General features: G+C 43.5%; 1 protein-coding gene across 3 annotated transcripts in view; it reads left to right on the top strand.

Annotated features, from left to right (window-relative positions):
- LOC146809338 (E3 SUMO-protein ligase ZBED1-like) overlaps window positions 1-18,510 on the top strand; it is a 181,536-nt gene extending 163,026 nt beyond the window's left edge. For all 3 annotated transcript variants that reach the window (XM_085616133.1, XM_085616134.1, XM_085616135.1), the window contains one exon: window positions 11,619-18,510. In XM_085616133.1, the coding sequence (XP_085472259.1) occupies window positions 11,619-13,669 (2,051 nt within the window). In that variant the 3' untranslated portion in view covers window positions 13,670-18,510. The remainder of the gene's footprint in view (window positions 1-11,618) is intronic.
- Window positions 18,511-19,296: the final 786 nt, after the last annotated feature.

Genomic DNA, 19,296 nt, shown 5'->3' with positions numbered 1-19,296 from the left:
TTAGATACAGCACACATGGGCATCTTTTTCTGTTTCTCACAAAACTCCATCATTTCCCTGCTGGCGAAAAAACAATCTGAAGATGGAGCCGATGCCCATGCGCACTATCATCCAGAGGAGAAGTCGCCTATCTCATGACTTCCAAAGACTTTTCTAAGACAAAAACAAGTGCAAACATCCGGGCCCAACACCAGATGGCGATCTATGCTAAAGTATGTGGATCTGCAGCTCTACATGCCAAGAACAGATGCATACTGGTAAGTAGCATTATCCTTTTGTTTTTTTTACATTTATTGATTTTATGATGACAAATGACATCACAGCAGAAAAATAACGCAACTACAGAGGGGTGCATTTTTTCATATAGCTTCTCAATATCCTGTTGTAGGCACACATTATATTCCGAAGAGCAGTACTCATGTTGCATATCACAGTTTTCCTTTACCGTGAGGACAATCAAACTAAGGAGTGGGTTGCCCACATTTATTCATACGCAGGATGTCCTCTCCATGGACCGCAGATCTTTTCAAATTTGTGAGGACATCTTTGCCTGTTATACACGTTTTTGTGCACGTATGCACCAATCTGTCTTATTCCCACTTTTTGATTGTGGGAAACTGGAACACTTCCCACAGCTGGGCGATATTCCTTCATGCCATGATGAGACCTACATTACAAAATATCATTTGGTACCTTTTGCATATTTCAATCCCCATGTTCCTAGGATGCATAATTTGGTATGGGAAGACATTGCATCCCAGCCACCACAGAGTTGTGCTCAACAACTTCATCCCAGAATCTCCCTATCCCCAGGCATTCCCATATAGTATATATGAATGTTCCTGGTAGCCGCAACCCTGAAGGCAATTAGTAGTGTTTGCGTCTCCCATCCTTGCAATCAACACCCCTGTGTAATATTCCCTATGCAGAATATTCAACTGCATCAGGTGGACCCCAGCTATTATTGCGACTTCTGTGGGGCCCTGCAGAGTCTCATTCCAGTCATAATCTCTCAGTTCCCTGAAGATCTTGGTCCCGACTTTCCTGAAAGTCAACTAATATATCTGGTGAACTATTGATTTTTTTCCCTATATGTAAGTGATAGTGCCTTTTGTGTAAGGTATTCTGTTATTAGTCTGTCCTACAAGGGCGTTACTATCCTCTACTGGAGTGTGCCTTGGTATGTCCTTCTACAGTGCATGTCGCAATCTGAGATAACAAAACACCTCACTCTGGCATCCCATATTCATCTTTAAGAACCCAGGAGGCCTACATGGTATCCCCACCCCACTCCTCACATAATTTTGCTTACTTATACCAATCGAGTCCCACTTGCTGAGACTGGTGTGCCGGTTAGTCTCACTCATTTGTCCCTAATCGCAGAGTGTCCTCTTTTTTGTTAAAATCTCGTATTGCCCTAGACCTTTGGTCACCCTATGCCATTTCTGTAGGACTAATCTTATGTATTGTGGCCATCCCACTCTAGTCCTGGGACTTTGTTGGATGTTAACCATTGCCAAATGCATTGGCCAGAAACGTCTTTCTTTCATTCCTCTTTCTGTGATGTTTGTGCCGAGGGAGCAAAATTGTTTCACATCGGATTGCCTACTTTACAATGGCAGAGAAACCATCAAAATCCAAAGTTCTTCTTAAAGCCTTGCCAAACTTTTGAGTCCAAGAAAATAACATGCTGTGCATTTACTATTTGCACTCTGATCAGGTCAATTTGAATTGCAGCACATGTAAACCTTTCTCTACAAAAAGCTGTGAATTTGGGAAGGGGGGCTAGTATTCACTCTTCTAACCACTTTTGTTTGCTTTGTGGTGTTCACAAACCCAAGTATTTCTAACCATAAGAATAATATAACAACCAGTTAATACAACAGCACATGCAAGATAAAGGGGACAGTTTCTTGGAGTTCATACTGATATGTAGGGTTTAGAGTGGAGCGACACTCATTTCGAGGGTAACAACTGGCACATCAAAAAAGACCGCTGTGAGTGGACCGCCAATGTCCCTAGCCAAGCAGGTTCTGCACTGCTGTGTTCAGTAAATTTAAGGGAGCAATGACGAAAATTATAAAAGGCAGAACAAAGATGGGTATTAGTAGCCTGTGCTCGTTCACATGCTTATGCAGGCGTCAAACTCTTGGGCAGCAGTCGTTCATTGTTGGTGCAGGGTATGAAGGGTTTGGTAGATTTTTGCAAATATAGACTTTCACCGAGGTTGGATCTTCAGCAGCCTTGCTTTTCATTGGAATAGTTAGAGCAGACCCATGCTGTTTTCTGAAGGACTCCTGGAGCTAACTATGGACATTACATGCTCAGTGGCAGAGTTGGAGCCTTGGATTAGTCATAGCCAAGTGAAAGCGAACAGTATGAATGCAGTTGATGAAATGGGAGTACACACAGATCCAAGTTCAGAAACGATTCAATGAGCTGCTGGACAGCACCAAGTTATAGTCACAAAGGTAGGTCAGTGGTAGCAGGCCAAAGCCCAGACACTGCCCAGTGTGTTCTACAATTTAAAAGAGTCAGTCATTCCGGATGTTGTCAGATTTCCCCTCCTCAGATCTGAGCCTACATGCTAAAACTCTTTAGAGGAAACTGTATTCCCTGCAGACCAGCTGAAGCAGTGGAAAGAGCTGTACGAAGTAGAAGATGGGGGTTGTCCCATCTTGCAAACTCCTTCCTTACATTATGACAACATTTTGCAAACATTTGACCCACACTAAAGTTTGTGAAGAATCAGCTGTAATTGCAACTAATGTTCGGAAACATATTTAATAAAAAAATGTCGGCACAAAGAAGCCTGCTTTTGCCCTAAGGCAGTTAACATGAGAATGTGGGTAGACCAATCTCCTGGTTATTCTAAGCATTCTCCAAAAACTAACATCAGCTGCAACCAGCCCGGTTTTTTTTCTAACACAAACTTTATTAAGTTTATTCAGTTGTACATACAGTCTACTACTTTCACATTCGAACCGAGGAGTATCAGTATGGTTCATCATCGTATGCTCTGCTAGTATATACATGGGCACATCGCTACAACAACACCATGGTGTGCATCGCTCCTAACATCAACACGTTCCAATGTGAACCTTTTTATTGACATGAGATATTCCAGTCTGTATCTTTAATCCACATTTTGAATATCTAAATAAACCTATAACAATCACCCCAGATCCCACCTACCACCCCCCACCCGCCACCCGCAGTTATCTAACTGGGAACACCATCGATAGCCGTATAACAGACAGAGTAATACTGCAACATTTCACAAAGAGACCTGCACGTACCCAGGACACGCGGCACCATTCCTTGCACACAGTGTATCAGCCACAGCTGCGATCAAGCCACTGCTGCCTGCGTTGGGTCTTCCCAGCTTTTAAACGCCTCATATAACACATCCCACGCCATTGCTATCTGTATTTTTCTCAGACCCCTCTGCTCCTCCCTACGTATTGCAGCACTTTCTGCAAGACTCCATTTAATCACCTCCTCCCTCCAAGTCTCTAGGTTTGATGGTCTTACTGCCTTCCACCGACTGGTGATAGGTCTCTTTGCTAGTATTAGCGCTAGATTACCAAAGCGCGCTTGTACCTTATATCATTTAGGTTAATGGTATAACATCAACAGACTGCTCTTTGCTGTGTTCCAAGTATTTTCTCCTACAGTGTCAGTAAGCATGTGTGCAACAGCCAGGGCTTAGTTGAGGATGTAAAGGGTTTCTAACACCACCCAGTTTCTCATTCTTTACCTTATATCACTTCACTGGCTTTAGTTATTCAGTTTGTATTGTGTTTTTTTACGTGTTTCCGTAGTCTTTAGTCTATCCCCTTCCTATTTTTCTCTGTGGTTCAATTTCACATTCCCTTTTGTCCTTTAAGGTCTGCATCTCATTTCAGACTCTTCTTCCCTTTCTTTAAGGTAATTTTGCATTTCTTCGTAAGCACATTTACTCCATACGTTTTTAGTTCTGCTAAACATGGCTAAATCGTTTCCTGTGTTACTTGATCATTTGCATTAATTTAGTATGTAACCCACCCAATAAAAAAATGTTAATTCAACTTCATACCGCACTTTGTCATAAGCGCTCTATTAATGGAATAAAATGAAGTGGTAGAAGGAGAAGGGCAGGCTTGAGGAGAGGGTGCTAGAGAAAATAGGAGGGAGACTGGATAGTAAGCATGCACCTCAGTACATTGTTGCAAATAGAAAGTTGAAGAAACAAATATCTGGAAATTATCTGAATGAAAATTGCAGGAATCTTTAAAGGAAGAGCTCAGATGAGCTGGAGGTGAGATAGACGGAGAAAGCAGGTGACCCTTGATAGAACCCTAAGGAACTACATAGCAGATAAATGTGCCCTGCTCAAGACACAGCACTGAAGCGATCAGTGTTGTCAGAGCAGATACTTGTGGGACCAGAAGTACCCACGCATCAACCTGAAAACATAGTTGCAAAGTATTCTAGCTGGTGATTGTACTGGCAAGAATTAACATTATTTGTCGTTATCATGCAGTATGTCTTTTTTAATTCGGACAATTCAGATCTCACTCCACGCCTACATCAGACTCAGAATCGAGGTTAAAAGGAAACTGCAGTTCCAAGAATGCATTTTCCCAATGGTGCCACCATGTGAGCGTCAGAGTAAAATGGGGCTTTCGAATGAAGATTGTTTGAAAAGTATCTGTGTAAATCAGAATACACAAGACTGATGATTACCGACCAATGAAACCTTGTGTGGCTTGTATTTTTAAATCGGAGAAGGGATAAAGGAGCAGACCATTAACTAAACACTCTACCCATTAGTGAGTGAAATTTCTTTACAGTCCCCAGGTCTTTCAACTTTAAACCTTTCTTTCATTTAACTTCAAAGAAAACCCACCTGAAATATGGAATAACGGCATAGCTGTGCGTCCAAGATGAATTGATGTTCTTTTCCTTCAGTCTTTTGCATTGCAACACATCTTGCCACCTTGGTGGTGAACCTTGTCGACTTCAATGCAGTTTCTCTGAAGGGGAACAAATGGGATCTTTGCTGCTGGCCTGGTTTATAACTCTGTATAACACCAGCGCCAGTAGCAAACGCCCTGTTTGGTTCACTTCACGGGAATTGCATTAGAGCTGCTAATAAGACTGTGCCAAACTTTCTCCATAACTCACATCTTGTCTTGCTGGCAGGCGTTATCTTAAAATTCAGGTCCGGTTTAAGCAACAAACTCAGTGGACACTAATATATTTCTTGATAGCTGTGAGGTTTCCTTTTTATTTTAACTCCTTTTTATTAAAGCGTTTGTTGCATAAAATAACTGCAAAATCAAATGACACATATAAATATCACCTCACGCCTCACCATTGGTAAATTAACAGACCAGTACCCCAGTCCATTACTTGCTTCCTCAGTGAACTAGAGTCTTGGCACACCTTGTCCTCCAGTTCCCACATTTTCAGTTCCCCTCCCCATTGCCCCCTGCGGGGGTCGGGGGATTAGCGCTGGTCTCTGTGGTCTTGCCATGGGCCCCAACTTTTTCAAATTTCCTCGGGCCGCCATGGGTCTTGTGGACCGACCTTTTGGCCTACATGCACCAGTCCATCTTGGAAGCCCTAAGTTCGATAGTGGGAGCACTCCTGTTGCCCCACAGCTGCACAATATCCCTCCTGACCACTGCACGGGCTGTTTTACACAACAGTTGCATTTATTTAGGTAGTGTCTGCTGCCCCCCCCCCCCTCCCAGTTCCCCAGCGTCCGGCCCAGAGATATCTTCAATCGATTGATATTTGATAGCTGCCCCCCCTATCTGGTCCCAGTAGCATTGAAGACTCCACCAGCCCCATAATGTGTGTACCAGTGTGCCTGCCTGACCACACCCCATCAGACACCTCCCTGTAGTTAGAAATCAGGATTAGTAAAGAGCTGAGTATCATGGAATTAACAGGTAAGTAAATAAACAATAGCAAGTCTTGATTGATGGATTAGTTTTAATTCATTCATAATCTTTTCTTCTTATTTTCTCTCATAAATGCTCTGCCTTAAAGGCTTCATCAGAGCTGCAAGTATTAAAACCACATAAATATACACAAACCAGCACAATTCCATACGATAACACTAAATACAGATGTAACCTGTAGAAACAAAAATATCAAACAAATATTTACAAAAGACATTGCCAGTAAAAAAATCTTAGAGAAGTCCCCACACACAAGAGGAGTTGACAGTTTATTAGGTGCATGCACAATTACTGTATTTCTTAACTTTATATTAGACTAGAAAATGATACATACGCACATACACCAGAGTGTTGTGATCCAGACAAGACCTATGGTGAAAGCACTAACATGAGCTCCCAGAAATTAAGGACCTCATACAACAAGATGCAGTGTGACCGGGGGGAAAGGGAGAACACCAACAAAAAATAACAACAAAATAGATTTTCAAAAAGTATATAAAAACAAGGGTACAGTCTCCAAAGGTTTCGTGAATATCCAAGACCAAGTTCCTGTATCGGTGAGCTACAAGATTAATGGTGAATCTCCAAAACATCGGGGTGATATTTGAGAATATGGATACGCAAGTCAAATATCTCATGCATGGCCATGCCCAAATAGTCCTTCATCTCAAACCCTACACAGAAGTGAATAGAAGAAGACCCCAGAGATTAGTCAAGACTTTTTAAAAATATTATTACTAATAAATCCCTTACTAAAATGTGTTATACACCTTGGAAGGACAGCGATCTTCTTCAATAAGCAGTCACGTGTAAACACATCTAAAAAAGAGATGGAGAAAGGGATATTGGGAAGATGGGGGATTTAGAGTAGGGGGAGTCTAAAATTAGAATGGAGTATCAGTCACAAAGCCACTTAATAAGCAGGGGTGAATATAGGGACATTTAATTCCCAAAAGTTCGATACTCCTAATCCAAAATTCACAAACCTTTCATGAGAGCAAACAACTATTTGCTCCACATTCTTCCAGTAATGTCAAAAAATCGCAAGAGGATGAGTCACGTTGTACCCCCAAATATAACGTAAATTCCTCATATAATTCCCAATTATGTGTCACTTCTGTATAAAGAAGGAAAGGCATAGAAAGGAACAATTCACTAATCGGACATCGCCAAATTGGAGTACACATTTTAAGTATTCTCATTACCGGTCAATTTAGCTATCGCTCATCAACTATTCCCCAAGTATACGATAATTTAAAAGTCATCGATCACCGGCTGACCGAAGAGATGCATTGTCGGTGCCTTTGAACGCTTATCACCAATTTAATAGTCATCACAAACTCTGTGAGTTGCTGTTTGACAGAATTACTAGAAAATCCGGCATATTACATGCCATATGTGAAGTGTGCCACAAAATTAGTAACTTTTTTAACGAGACCAAACCATTGTTAATGCAACTATCCTTACGTTGTTCTTCTAAATATATACAAAGAGGGTAAAATATATTTGTAATGAGAATACTTAAATTGTGTACTCCAATTTGGCAATGTCCTGCCATCTCCCACCAGCTGACGGCGAGGGCTCATGCTCCTCACGGAGCCAGGGATGGCACAGTCTGGTCAGGCCAGGAGTGCCTCTGGGCCCCCACGCCAACTCAGTTCCTCCTTTATACCTGGCCTGTACTTGCCTGTGTGTGTGCAGGCAGGTTTGACAGTCTCTTGCTGTTTAATGTTGGGGGGCCCATTCAGATCCTAGGCCTCCTGCTGCCTCCAGTGCGTCCTTCCGGGTCTTTTTAATCATGAGAGGCCGCGCCTGCTGCCGTCTTGATTTCACCTGTGGCTGACGGGCACTCAGGATTGGGTCAGATCTCTGTGTCCCACTGTTCTGGTGCCTTGTGGGCACAGTTGATGGGCGGTGCCATGTTTCCTCGCCGGAGCTCCGGCTTTTAGTGACATCCAGCTGTGGGGTTTCAGGATTACTTTACTCCATTGCTCTAGATAGTGTAGGGAAAGATAGCACTCACAAAAGGCTTATCTGGCTGGGGTCTTCTCTTCCCTCAAGATGGACCTGAAGGGTTAAATCGAGGACAATATGAAGAAAGGCCTACAGCAACTGCAAAGTCACCTGGGATGAAGCCTGGATGCTGTGGGCAAGAACCTGGATTTCATGGGTGGTAGGGTGTGGAGTGTGAATCCAGGCTGAAACAGTTAGAGGCTGACTGTGCAGGCATGCAGTATACCTTGACAGCTGAAAGAGGATCAAGTGCTCTTTTAGTGTGAAGGATTGGAGAACCACTCTCAGACATTGGGAAGGGCCTGGTGCAATACACTGAGGATAATTCTGAAATGGAGTCTTTCACGGTTGACTCCTACTCATTCCTGGAGGTGATGGTTATTGGAAGAAGAATACCTGGATAGATTCCATAAAGTCGGATGACAATGAGTTCTTTCATTGCCTGAAAGACATCCTTGCCCTCTCTTACTGTTTAAAAGAGAAGGAGGAGGTTTTGCAATAAGAAAACTCATAGAGCAGTTCGTTGTTCTAAAATATAGTGACAATGCCTTTACAGAGGCCATTCACCTTTATACCAATAACATTTAAATTGAGAAATAAATGGATGTGCTCTTGATATCCATGTATTTTCAGCATTGCATTTGGCTGGGCATTGGAATTGTTCTGTGAATAAGGCATACTCACCTATTTTCAAGGGAATAATGCAGAACTGAAGTCCCGAGGGCCTGTATGGGACTGGTACGACTGTTGTATTTAGTATGATTATCGTGGTAGTTCCACTAGCTTGTTTAGGCAAGTAGGTCCAGAAGAATGTCTGGATCTTCTTGGATGTTTATTGTTACTTACGTAACATTTTTTATGCTTGTGGTCTAGAGTGACTGGTGGGACATAAAGTGAGTTGGGCTTACCCCATTTTTGCTCTTCGTTATTGGATGCTGATTGGGGGGGAGAGGGTCTTTTCACCTTTTTTGGAGTCTTCTCCCCCTCTACCCCCCCCCCCCCAGTATTTTTAGTTTTGTTTGATCGTTTAGAAGGGACATTGGAGGTGACTGGTGTGTATGGGGTTCTGTTTACTTCATAATTAGGTTTATATTGACCTTTTATTGTGATCTGCTCATTGCCATGTATTGCTGTCTTCCTCAAATTGAACTTTAGTGGCTAAGATGGTCACATCAATGTAAAGGATTTTGATAATCCCTAATAGGAGTGTTAGAATCTGCATTTATTTAAGAGAGCAACACATGCAGATATATTGTGTGTATACCAGATATGCTTGCTTCATTAGTATTTTTCACTAGTGTTAGCTTCATAGGTGCACACTAGACACAGATGGGTAGCTGTATTCTTCTATAGAGTTTTCTGCAGTTTTCCATCACAGCGTATTTAATTTTTTTGTTGGAGAAATGATTGTAGTTGGTGACTTTATCTTGAATTTTAATGGTCACCTTGATAGATCAAAGGAGGACTGGTTTCCGCGAACACTGCTTTGAGCCGATTAAAATTTGGCATTGTGTGAACTTTATTGAAATGTTTGGTTGGAAAAATGTCACGTAGGGCGCTAAAGGATTAAACTTTAATTTCTCATGTTTACTGGTAACATTCAATAATTGATTATATCTGCATGAGTTATGCCATAGTCTCTTATATTTATGATGCAGGAATCTGCCTCATCACCATTGCTGGTCATGCACAGAACTAGCATCCCTCCGTTTCGGCCATTAAGACAAAGAAAATGTAAAGGGAAATTAATCCAGCCTTGCTGTATTACCCTTTTATAAAAAAGTAAATTGTGACACAGACCAATAAATGTTTCCAAATTAACAATGAAGGTGGTCTTTAAGTATGTCTAGATGTGGATGCACCACGAGCTGCTGGCTAAACGTCTGCGGAAACTGAAATCTTGTGGTAGCTTTGCACTTCCTGACTTTGTAACCTTAACCGACCTAGCTGAGGGTTCTGTGGGAGTGGGTAAGTTAGAAACTGATATTGGTTCATATGGATGATACTGTTACGGGTATGGCATTAGTTGTCCCCCATTAGGTGGCCTGGTGCATTGAGGATGTCATGTGGGGTGTTCAATGACTTCCCCAATGGCCTGGGTCCATGAACTATACTGAGCATTTCAGGGCCACTGGTAGTGGTGCTTAAGAAAATGCTGCATTTTTGATGCTCACCTCTTCCTACACTTAGTTTACCCTGCTAGTCATCAATCACACACCAATCAAATTGTACAAAGGTACATCATCCCTGTCTGTGGTCTCTACCCACATGTTGACTACCTTTGCAGTTGGCATTCATGTTTGGATAGGAGGTCCTTTCAATTCTCTATCTTCCTGCATTTACTGTAGGGTACAGGGTCATTAGCATGGTGGTAGGTATATTGCAGACACCAGTGGCAGTAATGACTAGAAGGGGCAAGTTCATGTGAATGATCAGAAAGTCCCTTATGATGTTCCTCCTTGCCATTGTTCTTTCTTTCTGGTTTGGGGTTCAGAAATTTAACTTGTCACTCACCATCATGCCAGAAGCCCATGTGTGGTTAATGAGGGCATTGGTACCCTGTAAATGGGTGACAGAATGCTTGGCCATCATTGCCACCCCTTGGCAATGTGTACAGAGCACGGATTCAGCCATGATTCCAGAAAGGCCCTTAGGTACTCAGAAATATTGCCTTGGCCAAGAGGACAATGGCGTTCAGAGCAAGGAGCATCCTCTTTAGCATCTTGAAGTACTACTGCAGATTCGCTGCACCTCGAGGGTCTAATCCAGCTGCCTGTCACTGCTTTTGTGGCAGTACCTGGTCTCTCACTACTGATGCCCCTAAAGCTCTTGGCCTGCCCATTATCGCTTTTCACTGCCCCTGTCATCTAGGAAATACCTCTGATCTCCAGATCCTCTTCGAGCCATATTGGCTGTGGTGCTCCCTCCTCCTTCCAGTTGTTCCCATTCCTCGCCTTGTCCACCTCCTGCTTTTACACCGTCCACTTGTTTGCGGCCTCCATAGCCCCAACTGCACTCTCCGCAGCAACCCAGTCTGTCTCTTCCATAGCTGTCTCTTCCATAGCGGAAGCACTGTTATTTTGCATTTTTGGGCTCATGTAGGAGAAAATCCTCTCTAAATCACAACCCTCCTCATTAGTGTTGGTGTCCTCACTGGGTATGTACATAATGTTTAACGCTTTTAAGCCGTTTCAGAACCGGCTCTGAATAATGAAAGTTTTGCCTCCTATAGGCAGAAGATATAGCTTTTGCTTCACAGAATAATGCTGAACAATTAGAAATGGGCAACACTAATTATAGTGTTTAGAACTGTAACGAAAATACCAATGTTGGAGAAATAGTTGTGCAAATAAGTAACTTTTGCTTGAAGCATGCCCCTAGACACTGTTTAATGGCTGTCGTATAGGTTACTGGCAAAAACTTGCGTGACTCCCAAGTAAAACATTTTTATCACACGATTTCTTGTAGAAAATAAGGTACTGTTTCCCATTATACATACTAGTCTGCATAACTCTAGGTTTAGTTTCGTAGCAAAGAGCCTACCTGGAAAAAAGAATTTACATGGGGGGAAAAAATCATTTTGGTGTGGTACTTAAGCATTGATTGTTTCATTGCAATTCTTTTACTTACATGTTTTTAATTGTTTTTTAGGAGAACATTTCAAATATGAATTTGGAGAGAAGGAGTTGTTGATGAAACTTTTTCAGGACTTGAACCTTAAAACCTTGGAGAGCTTGCCAAGCCACATCACATCTCGTGGCCCATATGTCTGCAACGATATGGTCTCTTCCCTGATGCAGTCCCACAAGCCAGCCTTTCCAGCTGCCAACTTGGGCCACTCTTCTTCAGGCTTTCAGCTATTGGAGGGCTCCCAGAATTTGGTGAGCTTAGGTAGGGCACAAAGCAGATACTGGACCTTCTTCGGTTTTCAAGGTGACACATACGGACGCATTATTGACAAAACCAAGATAATTTGCAAGCTATGCGGTGTCCGACTCTCTTACAGTGGAAACACCACTAACCTGAGGCAACACCTCATATACAAGCACCGACGGGAGTATAACGAGCTCGTAGGTACTCAAGGAGCTGTGGTGGATCCCCAGAAGAATGCAGACTCTCATCCCTCACGAGACTTTGGTGCCAGGGCAGTGGCAACTCCTGCCATCGGAAGGACCACTAGAGCAGTGGCAGATTTCATTGTGCGAGACCTGATGCCAGTTGAAGTAATTGAAGGAGAAGGTTTTAACCAAATGCTTGGTATTTTAGACCCCAATTATAAAATCCCAGCTGCCTCTTTTCTGGCACACACAATACTACAAGACATGCAGCTTCAGGCGAAGACGAAGATCGTAGAACTGGTTAAGGCCCAGCAACAATGCTCTGTAAGCCTGGACCTGTGGAAACACAGCAGCACCCTTTCTTACCTTACACTGACTGTACACTATGTGGACGAAGCATTTGACTCAAGGAACAAAGTCTTGTCTAGTAGGGCAGTGTCTGATGAGCTTTCAGTGGATAGCTTAAAGATGGTGCTACTAGATATTACAGATGAGTGGCTAATCCGAGAGTGTACATCTTATGCAGTTGGCCTTAACAACCCTACTGTGAAGCTTGCCACATCCAAGCTAGGCTGGAAATCACTACCCTGCATTGGACAAGTATTGAAGGGATGCATCGAAGCGGTTCTTCAGCACCCGACTATCCAAGCCACCCTGGACAAATGTAGGAGGCTGGTGACCACTGTTTTCTCTTTACCTGCTCAAAGTGAGGATCTGGCAACTCGAGAACCTGTACTGAAAGTTCACCTCAGAATGTTTCTGCGAGATGGGAGCAAGTGGTATAGTATTTACAGCCTTCTGCAGAGTATAGTTGATCATTCAAAATTCCTTACAGATTTGGGTGAGGCACTTAGTGAGAAAGATGTTTCATTGCAGCATGAAAACTGGTCAGTTCTCCGAGAAGTAGTTGACATTCTGAAACCCCTAGCTATTGCTACCTCTACATTTACCAAAGATTACTATGCCGGGCTCTCTCTGGTTAAACCTGTGATTACCAGCCTCCTTTATAAGCATCTGGCACCCAATGACTGGGATTCAGAGTTTTCCAGGCACATAAAATCAGCCATTCACGAGGATCTTAGCTTCCGTTATTCAGACACTGAGGTCAACCAGGTGCTAAACCTGGCCTGTGCCTTGGATCCCCGTTTCCGAGGACTAGATTTCCTCAGTCAGCCTGACCGGGTAGAGACACTGCATTTGTTGAAACTTGAGGCATCCCGACTAGCCAAGACCCATCCATCAGAAAATGTTAGAACTACTCCTGAACCCGTAAATCAAGGACCACCTGCTAAGAAGACAAAGCAAGACTCTGGCATTGAGTTTCTTCTGGGAGACTTATGCAATGTGCGCAATTCCGCTGCTAATTCTGTGAACCAGCAGGCGGAGCAAGAGATCAGCAGCTTTCAGACCAGTGAGGCATCTTCACTGTGCCAGGATCCACTGCAATGGTGGAAGATGCATCACACCCAGTACCCACTGTTAGCACGGGCTGCCCGTAAATTTCTTGCTATTCCTGCAACCTCTGTGCCTACGAGTTGGCTCTTCACAGACTCTGGTGTAGCAGTTTATAAGAAGCGTACAGCACTAACTCCAGAGCATGTGGACATGTTAATTTTTCTAAATGGTAATCGTTCTATTCTTTGAGTAAAGCTCACCAGGTCTTCCCTTGTGTGAGACTCTCCTCCACCGTTTGAGCTGTTTCTACAGAAAATTATGCCTCAGCGTGATCCATGGAATGATCACACACCCATATTTCTATCCCCTGAGAAAATGGTACCTTACCATTGGGAACAAGCATCTCTACATTTTCACTACTTGCGCAATATTGAATCTGGATATTTATGTTGCATAGATGGACATGAGGGGTTGCCTCACTGTCCAATACAGTGCTGAGAAGTGCAGATGCGGAGTATCTTCCTGCCAGTTTCTCTGCTTTTTGATTTTGATTGATAAGCTAGGACCATCTTTTGTCTGTCCAAAAAAAGCTACTTCTTACCAGCAATGGCTTCATTTCATATGGCCGACTTCTGATCCCTTGCAGTTTAGCACTCTGCTAATTGGATTGTGTTGTCGTGAAGTGCTGTTCTTGGACTAGAGCCCCATGTCTTTTTTTTCTTTGACATCTACTCATTAGGATTCCAAAAATCCTCTCTGGTTAGTGCTGTCTGTTTGCTTCCACAGGGGAATAGTAGATATGATTGTGTGAAAGAGCAGGAGTGTTTGAGAACACAATTCTACCCTATGAAAGTATTGGGTGATTGGGGTAAACTATTTTCTTGTGAAAGAGGAAAAAAGCGGATGAATGTATGTTACATCAGACCTAAACTGTCAAGTGAGTGCTAATGAGACTACAGCTTTAAAGAACTGTTTGCACACTAGCAGGTGGTCTGTGGTGAATTCCAGAGTGGATTTTCAGATGCAGGAGGCTGAGCACAGAAGAGTATCCGCATTGATGTCTGAGTGTGATGGTAAAGGAGTAGTTGTGGTAAGCATTTTTTCTTGCAGAAATGGAACCGACGGGAAGCTACAAAATAAGCTGGTTGAGGGAAGGTGATGTGTTTAGGTAAACAAGTCAGTTACTTCTGAGGTCTAGGAATGGGAACCCATTAATTGCGAGTCTGTAACCAAAGAAATGAATGGCACTGCTTAACAGTTACCATTTACCCCTCTAGTAGAAAAACAAGAAGGTGTTAACATGAGATTAAAGTATTTATAAATATATTTTATTTGCAAAGTGCAGGCCACTCTGATCATACCGTGGAAAAGTACACTTAGTTCCTTTCAAGCACTTTTTTCCAACTACCAGAAACTTAGTAACCCTGTAGCAGAACCATAAACTATGCAATAATGCTTTAGAAAATTTGTGACTGCTGCACATTCCCCAAAAAGTATCTATCCTAAAGTTATTAACTGTGCACTGCGTGGTACCCATCTCATTTGAATTCTTGATCTTCCAGAACACCTTTACTTGGTCTCTGTGTAAGGCATGCTTTCTATGTAATAGTTTTTTTTTTCACCAATTAACGTTCCTGCAGGCTTTGTTGCATGTCCAGGCAGACTGGCCAACACATGTATTATATTGGCCAATCCAATATAAGTCAACTCTTGAAGACTGTGTATTGAAATCACTCAGACAGCTAACTAGATGTGCTGTGCATCACTGTGCGTGAAAATCATTTGGTACATAGCAGGTATTCAATAGGGTGTTTTCCAGATTTAACAGTTTCCATAAGAGGGCCCTGAGGGGAACTAAGAACTTTACTCACCATCACACAATTCTAGATGACCATGTATTCCCCTTTCATTCATTTGACTTCACCTGCCCAGGATGTGTTGACCTCAGGACATTTAAGGTACTGGAGTGCTGACATCAGTTCCGGTTTATCTGTGCCTTGTTGTCGTGGGTCTGGAGCTCATCAGTGTTTCACCAGTGAAATTCCTCCGCTTTCCATAGGTTTGAGGGTTTCAATTATTTTGCAGATGTCAGAAACAGATGTCTTTATTGCATCGCATGACATAGGTTTGTTACGTCGAGGATCCAAACATAACTCCTCTGTTTGCAATTTCTTTGATGTACCCAAAGGCCATCAGAGAGCAGAAGGAAAGTAATTCTTGGCTACTGCCCACAGAGATATGCCTAAACTGTCCCTCTGCCTTCTGGTAAGTCTCCCAGCAAAGAATAATCTCCCAAGAGGTATTTCCACAATAGAAAAAAACAGGAAGGAGGAGTCTTCTTGTTGGAGGACATGATCCCGCACTTGGGTTGTTTTGGATACTCAATACTGTTCTCCAATGGCAGTCTCGTTCTTGTCTTTGGAGCCGATTCCCCTCCTACAATTGAAAATGGCATTCCCAACACTTTTAGCCGACTGCTCGAGTTCTTCCAGCACATCATGTGAGGCATACTCAGATTTGCACCATTATCCTCTTCACCACTCCCCAGGGGTGGGGCTGCTGCTGTTGGTTTGGCGATTCCAGCTACATTGTCACTGATACTGCCCATCTCCATGTTTCCAGTGGTTCCAGCCTTGTTTCAGCTTTCTGAGAAAGATGGCGCTTTCCAAGGCATCAGTCCATTGTTCACTTTGGTGGAAAGAAATGCAGCTAGCATGTTGGAATAAAATCTACCTACCAAACAATCACAGTCCATCAGTTTTGACTGAGATTTTGCAACCATCATCTACAGTTTCAGAATCTATTCTGCTGTTCACCGAGGCATTATTGAAGTCCATACTGCCCATGTCAGCTTCGACAATCAACAGGCAAATTGAACAATAGCACAGGGATGCACCTCTTCTTTTTTTTTTTTCCCATATCCCTCACCATAGAACCTGGTTCAAAAACAACCAATCTGCAGTGTGCTCACTCGCCTTGCTTCCCGGCAAAACAGTTCTCTATCAGCAGGAAGTTTCAGGGCTTCCCTATGGTACGGATAGTCCCACCAGTGACAACTCTAAATGCTTATCCAAATAACCCAACAAATCGATCCAACCCTATTTCAAAATTAGCGATCCACGAGGTGCCATTAATTGCTACAGCCCCTGCCATATTCAACCAATTTTGCCTTCTTAATGCATTATGGCCCTATGAGATTCTACTTCCTTTGCTTCTTGGTCCCCAAGAAAGGTGAATTACTTTGCCGCTTGAATTTGTTAATTTGACAGGATGTGTTCAAAATGCTGCCCAGGAGCTTGGTCCTTTTGGAAGTCTACGTAGAGGATTGGCTGGTATCCCTGGATCTCTGGGACGTCTTCTTTGATCCTCCAATCGTTCCTGCTCACAAGTGTTACCTGAGGTTCACTGTGGGTTCTTAGCACTGTCAGTGTGTGTGTTTTATGTTTGGGTTGAAGATTCTACCCTAGTTTACGACCAAGATGCAGCCTTTGGTGGTCGCATTATTTTTGCTGAACTTGGGTTTCACGAACAGTGCTCAGAAGCCCTATCTCATTCCCTCCCAACCAAAGGTTGACCTTCATAGGAGCGGTGTTAGACATGACCTGTGTGAAGGCTTTCCCCCCTCCTCAGAGGACTGTGGATATTTTGGATATGATTCCAGTGTCTCTAGCTAAGACCCTGATCCCAGTTCTACAAGTCCTATGCATGTTCGGTTAGATGGCCTTATGAATTCCATTGGAGCCACACACCAAATGGCATATGTGGGCCGTTCGATGATGCCTGAGGTAACATTAGGTTCGAGGCATGTGACCTGTAGATCACATACTTTGCATACTCCTGCCATCTAGTGTTGGGTCCGGATGTTTGCAAGTTGTTTTTTCTTCGAAAAAGTCACAAGGTAAGGTGACTCCTCCTTTCGCTAATAGTGGGCAGGGGCATTGACTCCATTGTTAGATTGTTTTTTTCCGCCATCGGGTTCGGACGTGAATTGCTGCGCTCTTGTTCGACACCGTTTTTCGGGTTCCCCTCGGTTCGCAATCCACTTACCTTCGACGGTATTGTTATTCAATCGCGTTTCCCATTCTCCACGTATCATCGGTTCAGAAAAAACTCTTTCAATCAGAAACTTCGTGGAAGACTGTCTGGCCTAGCCGCGTCGGGTCACCCCGCAGTCGATGGAACAGACTCAATATACATTCTGTCCTCGGTGCCATGCCAAGTACTCGCGCACCGACTCGCACAAAGTCTGCAACTTGTGCCACTCCCAGGAGCACAACGAACAGGACTGCGATGCGTGCAAATCGTTCCGATCTAAGAAAATGCTTTGCGACCGGCGGGCTCGACACCACGAAATGCAACAACACAGTGGCTCCATTCCGGATCACTTCGATGAAAACTCCGAACAAGACGTCTATGACGCGCAAGGAGCCGAGGAAGAAGAGGAGCTGATTTCCGTGTCAGTAGCAGAATCCGACATGGACGAGGAGCTTCCACTGGGTCAGCGTCTCGTGAGTACTGATCCTCCCCTGCCCCAAACTCCACCTCTGCCCAAGAAAAAAACTCCAGTCCCTCCTCTGCCTTTGGGCCAAGGTTGGCACCGAGATCACGTTTTGAACGCCCCACCTTCGGGCCCGGCACCAAAACAAATATCGAAGACTTCCAGCTCGGGATCGAGTCGGCCGCATTCAGGCACCAAGCTGAAACAATCGGCTTCGAAACCGAAACACATTTCGGAGACAACTCCTTCGGTACCGAAAACGAAATAATCTTCGGATCCGAAGACTTCGGCGCTGAAAAGCTCGGCTCCAAACATATTGGCACCGAAAGATAAAACGGCTTCTACTCCATCAAAGGAGCCTCGTTTCGACGGCCCGCCTTCGAACACGGACCCGAAACTGAAAGAACTGGTGATCAATCTAAAAACTGGACATATCCACGCCAAATTGCTATCAAAACACAAACCAGAAATAGAGGACATTTACCACATTCCTCATAAGAAGAAAAACTTTGGCACTAACCCATCTCCTCCTCTATCACCTCCTTCTCCACCAAACTCGAATCTGTTAACACCCACAAATTCACCACCACCACCACAAACACCTGACAACCAGGATGATGGGGACAGAGTAGATGATGATAGTCCTGATCCGTGGACTGATTATAACACAAATCCAAACACTAATAATGATCCAGACCTATACCCTACAAATCCCTCTCCACCTGATGATAATGTAGGGTATATAGAACTAATAAATAGGGCTGCTGAATACCATGGAGTTCAACTTCATGAAGAATCACTTGAGGAGGATTTTCTCTTTGAAACACTGAGCTCTTCCCAAAGATCCACTCGCAAATTGCCTATGCTTAAGGGTATGCTCAGACACGCGGATGACATTTTTAAAGATCCGGTTCGCGCACAAACCTTTACACCAAGGGTAGATAAAAAGTATAAAGCTGCACCATCTGATCCAGTTTACATCAAGGGTCAATCACCTTTAGATTCGTTTGTGGTTTCTAATGCCCGGAAATGGGCAAACTCCCTCACATCAGGGGATGCTCCTCCTCCAGACGAGGAATCTAAATTATTAGACCGCTCAGGGAAAAAAGTAGCTGCGCAGGCAGCCAATCATTGGCGTATTGACAATACCCAAGTTCTCTTAGCCAGATACGACAGAGCGCATTACGACGAATTGGAACCATTGCTCCAATTTCTACCTGATGAATATAAGTCTAAGCCACACGACCTAGTTCAGGAAGAAACCTAATTTCCAACACATCTATTAGATGCGCTTTAGATGCAAATGACACTGCAGCTCGTGCAATCATTACCAGTGTCTTGCTAAGAAGACACGCGTAGCTTAGAATTTCAGGTTTTA

Source organism: Triturus cristatus, chromosome 7 (assembly GCF_964204655.1).
Source record: "Triturus cristatus chromosome 7, aTriCri1.1, whole genome shotgun sequence".
NCBI lineage: Eukaryota > Metazoa > Chordata > Amphibia > Caudata > Salamandridae > Triturus > Triturus cristatus.
The sequence above is the reverse complement of the archived record's forward strand: the minus strand, read 5'-3'. Positions and strand labels throughout refer to the sequence as shown.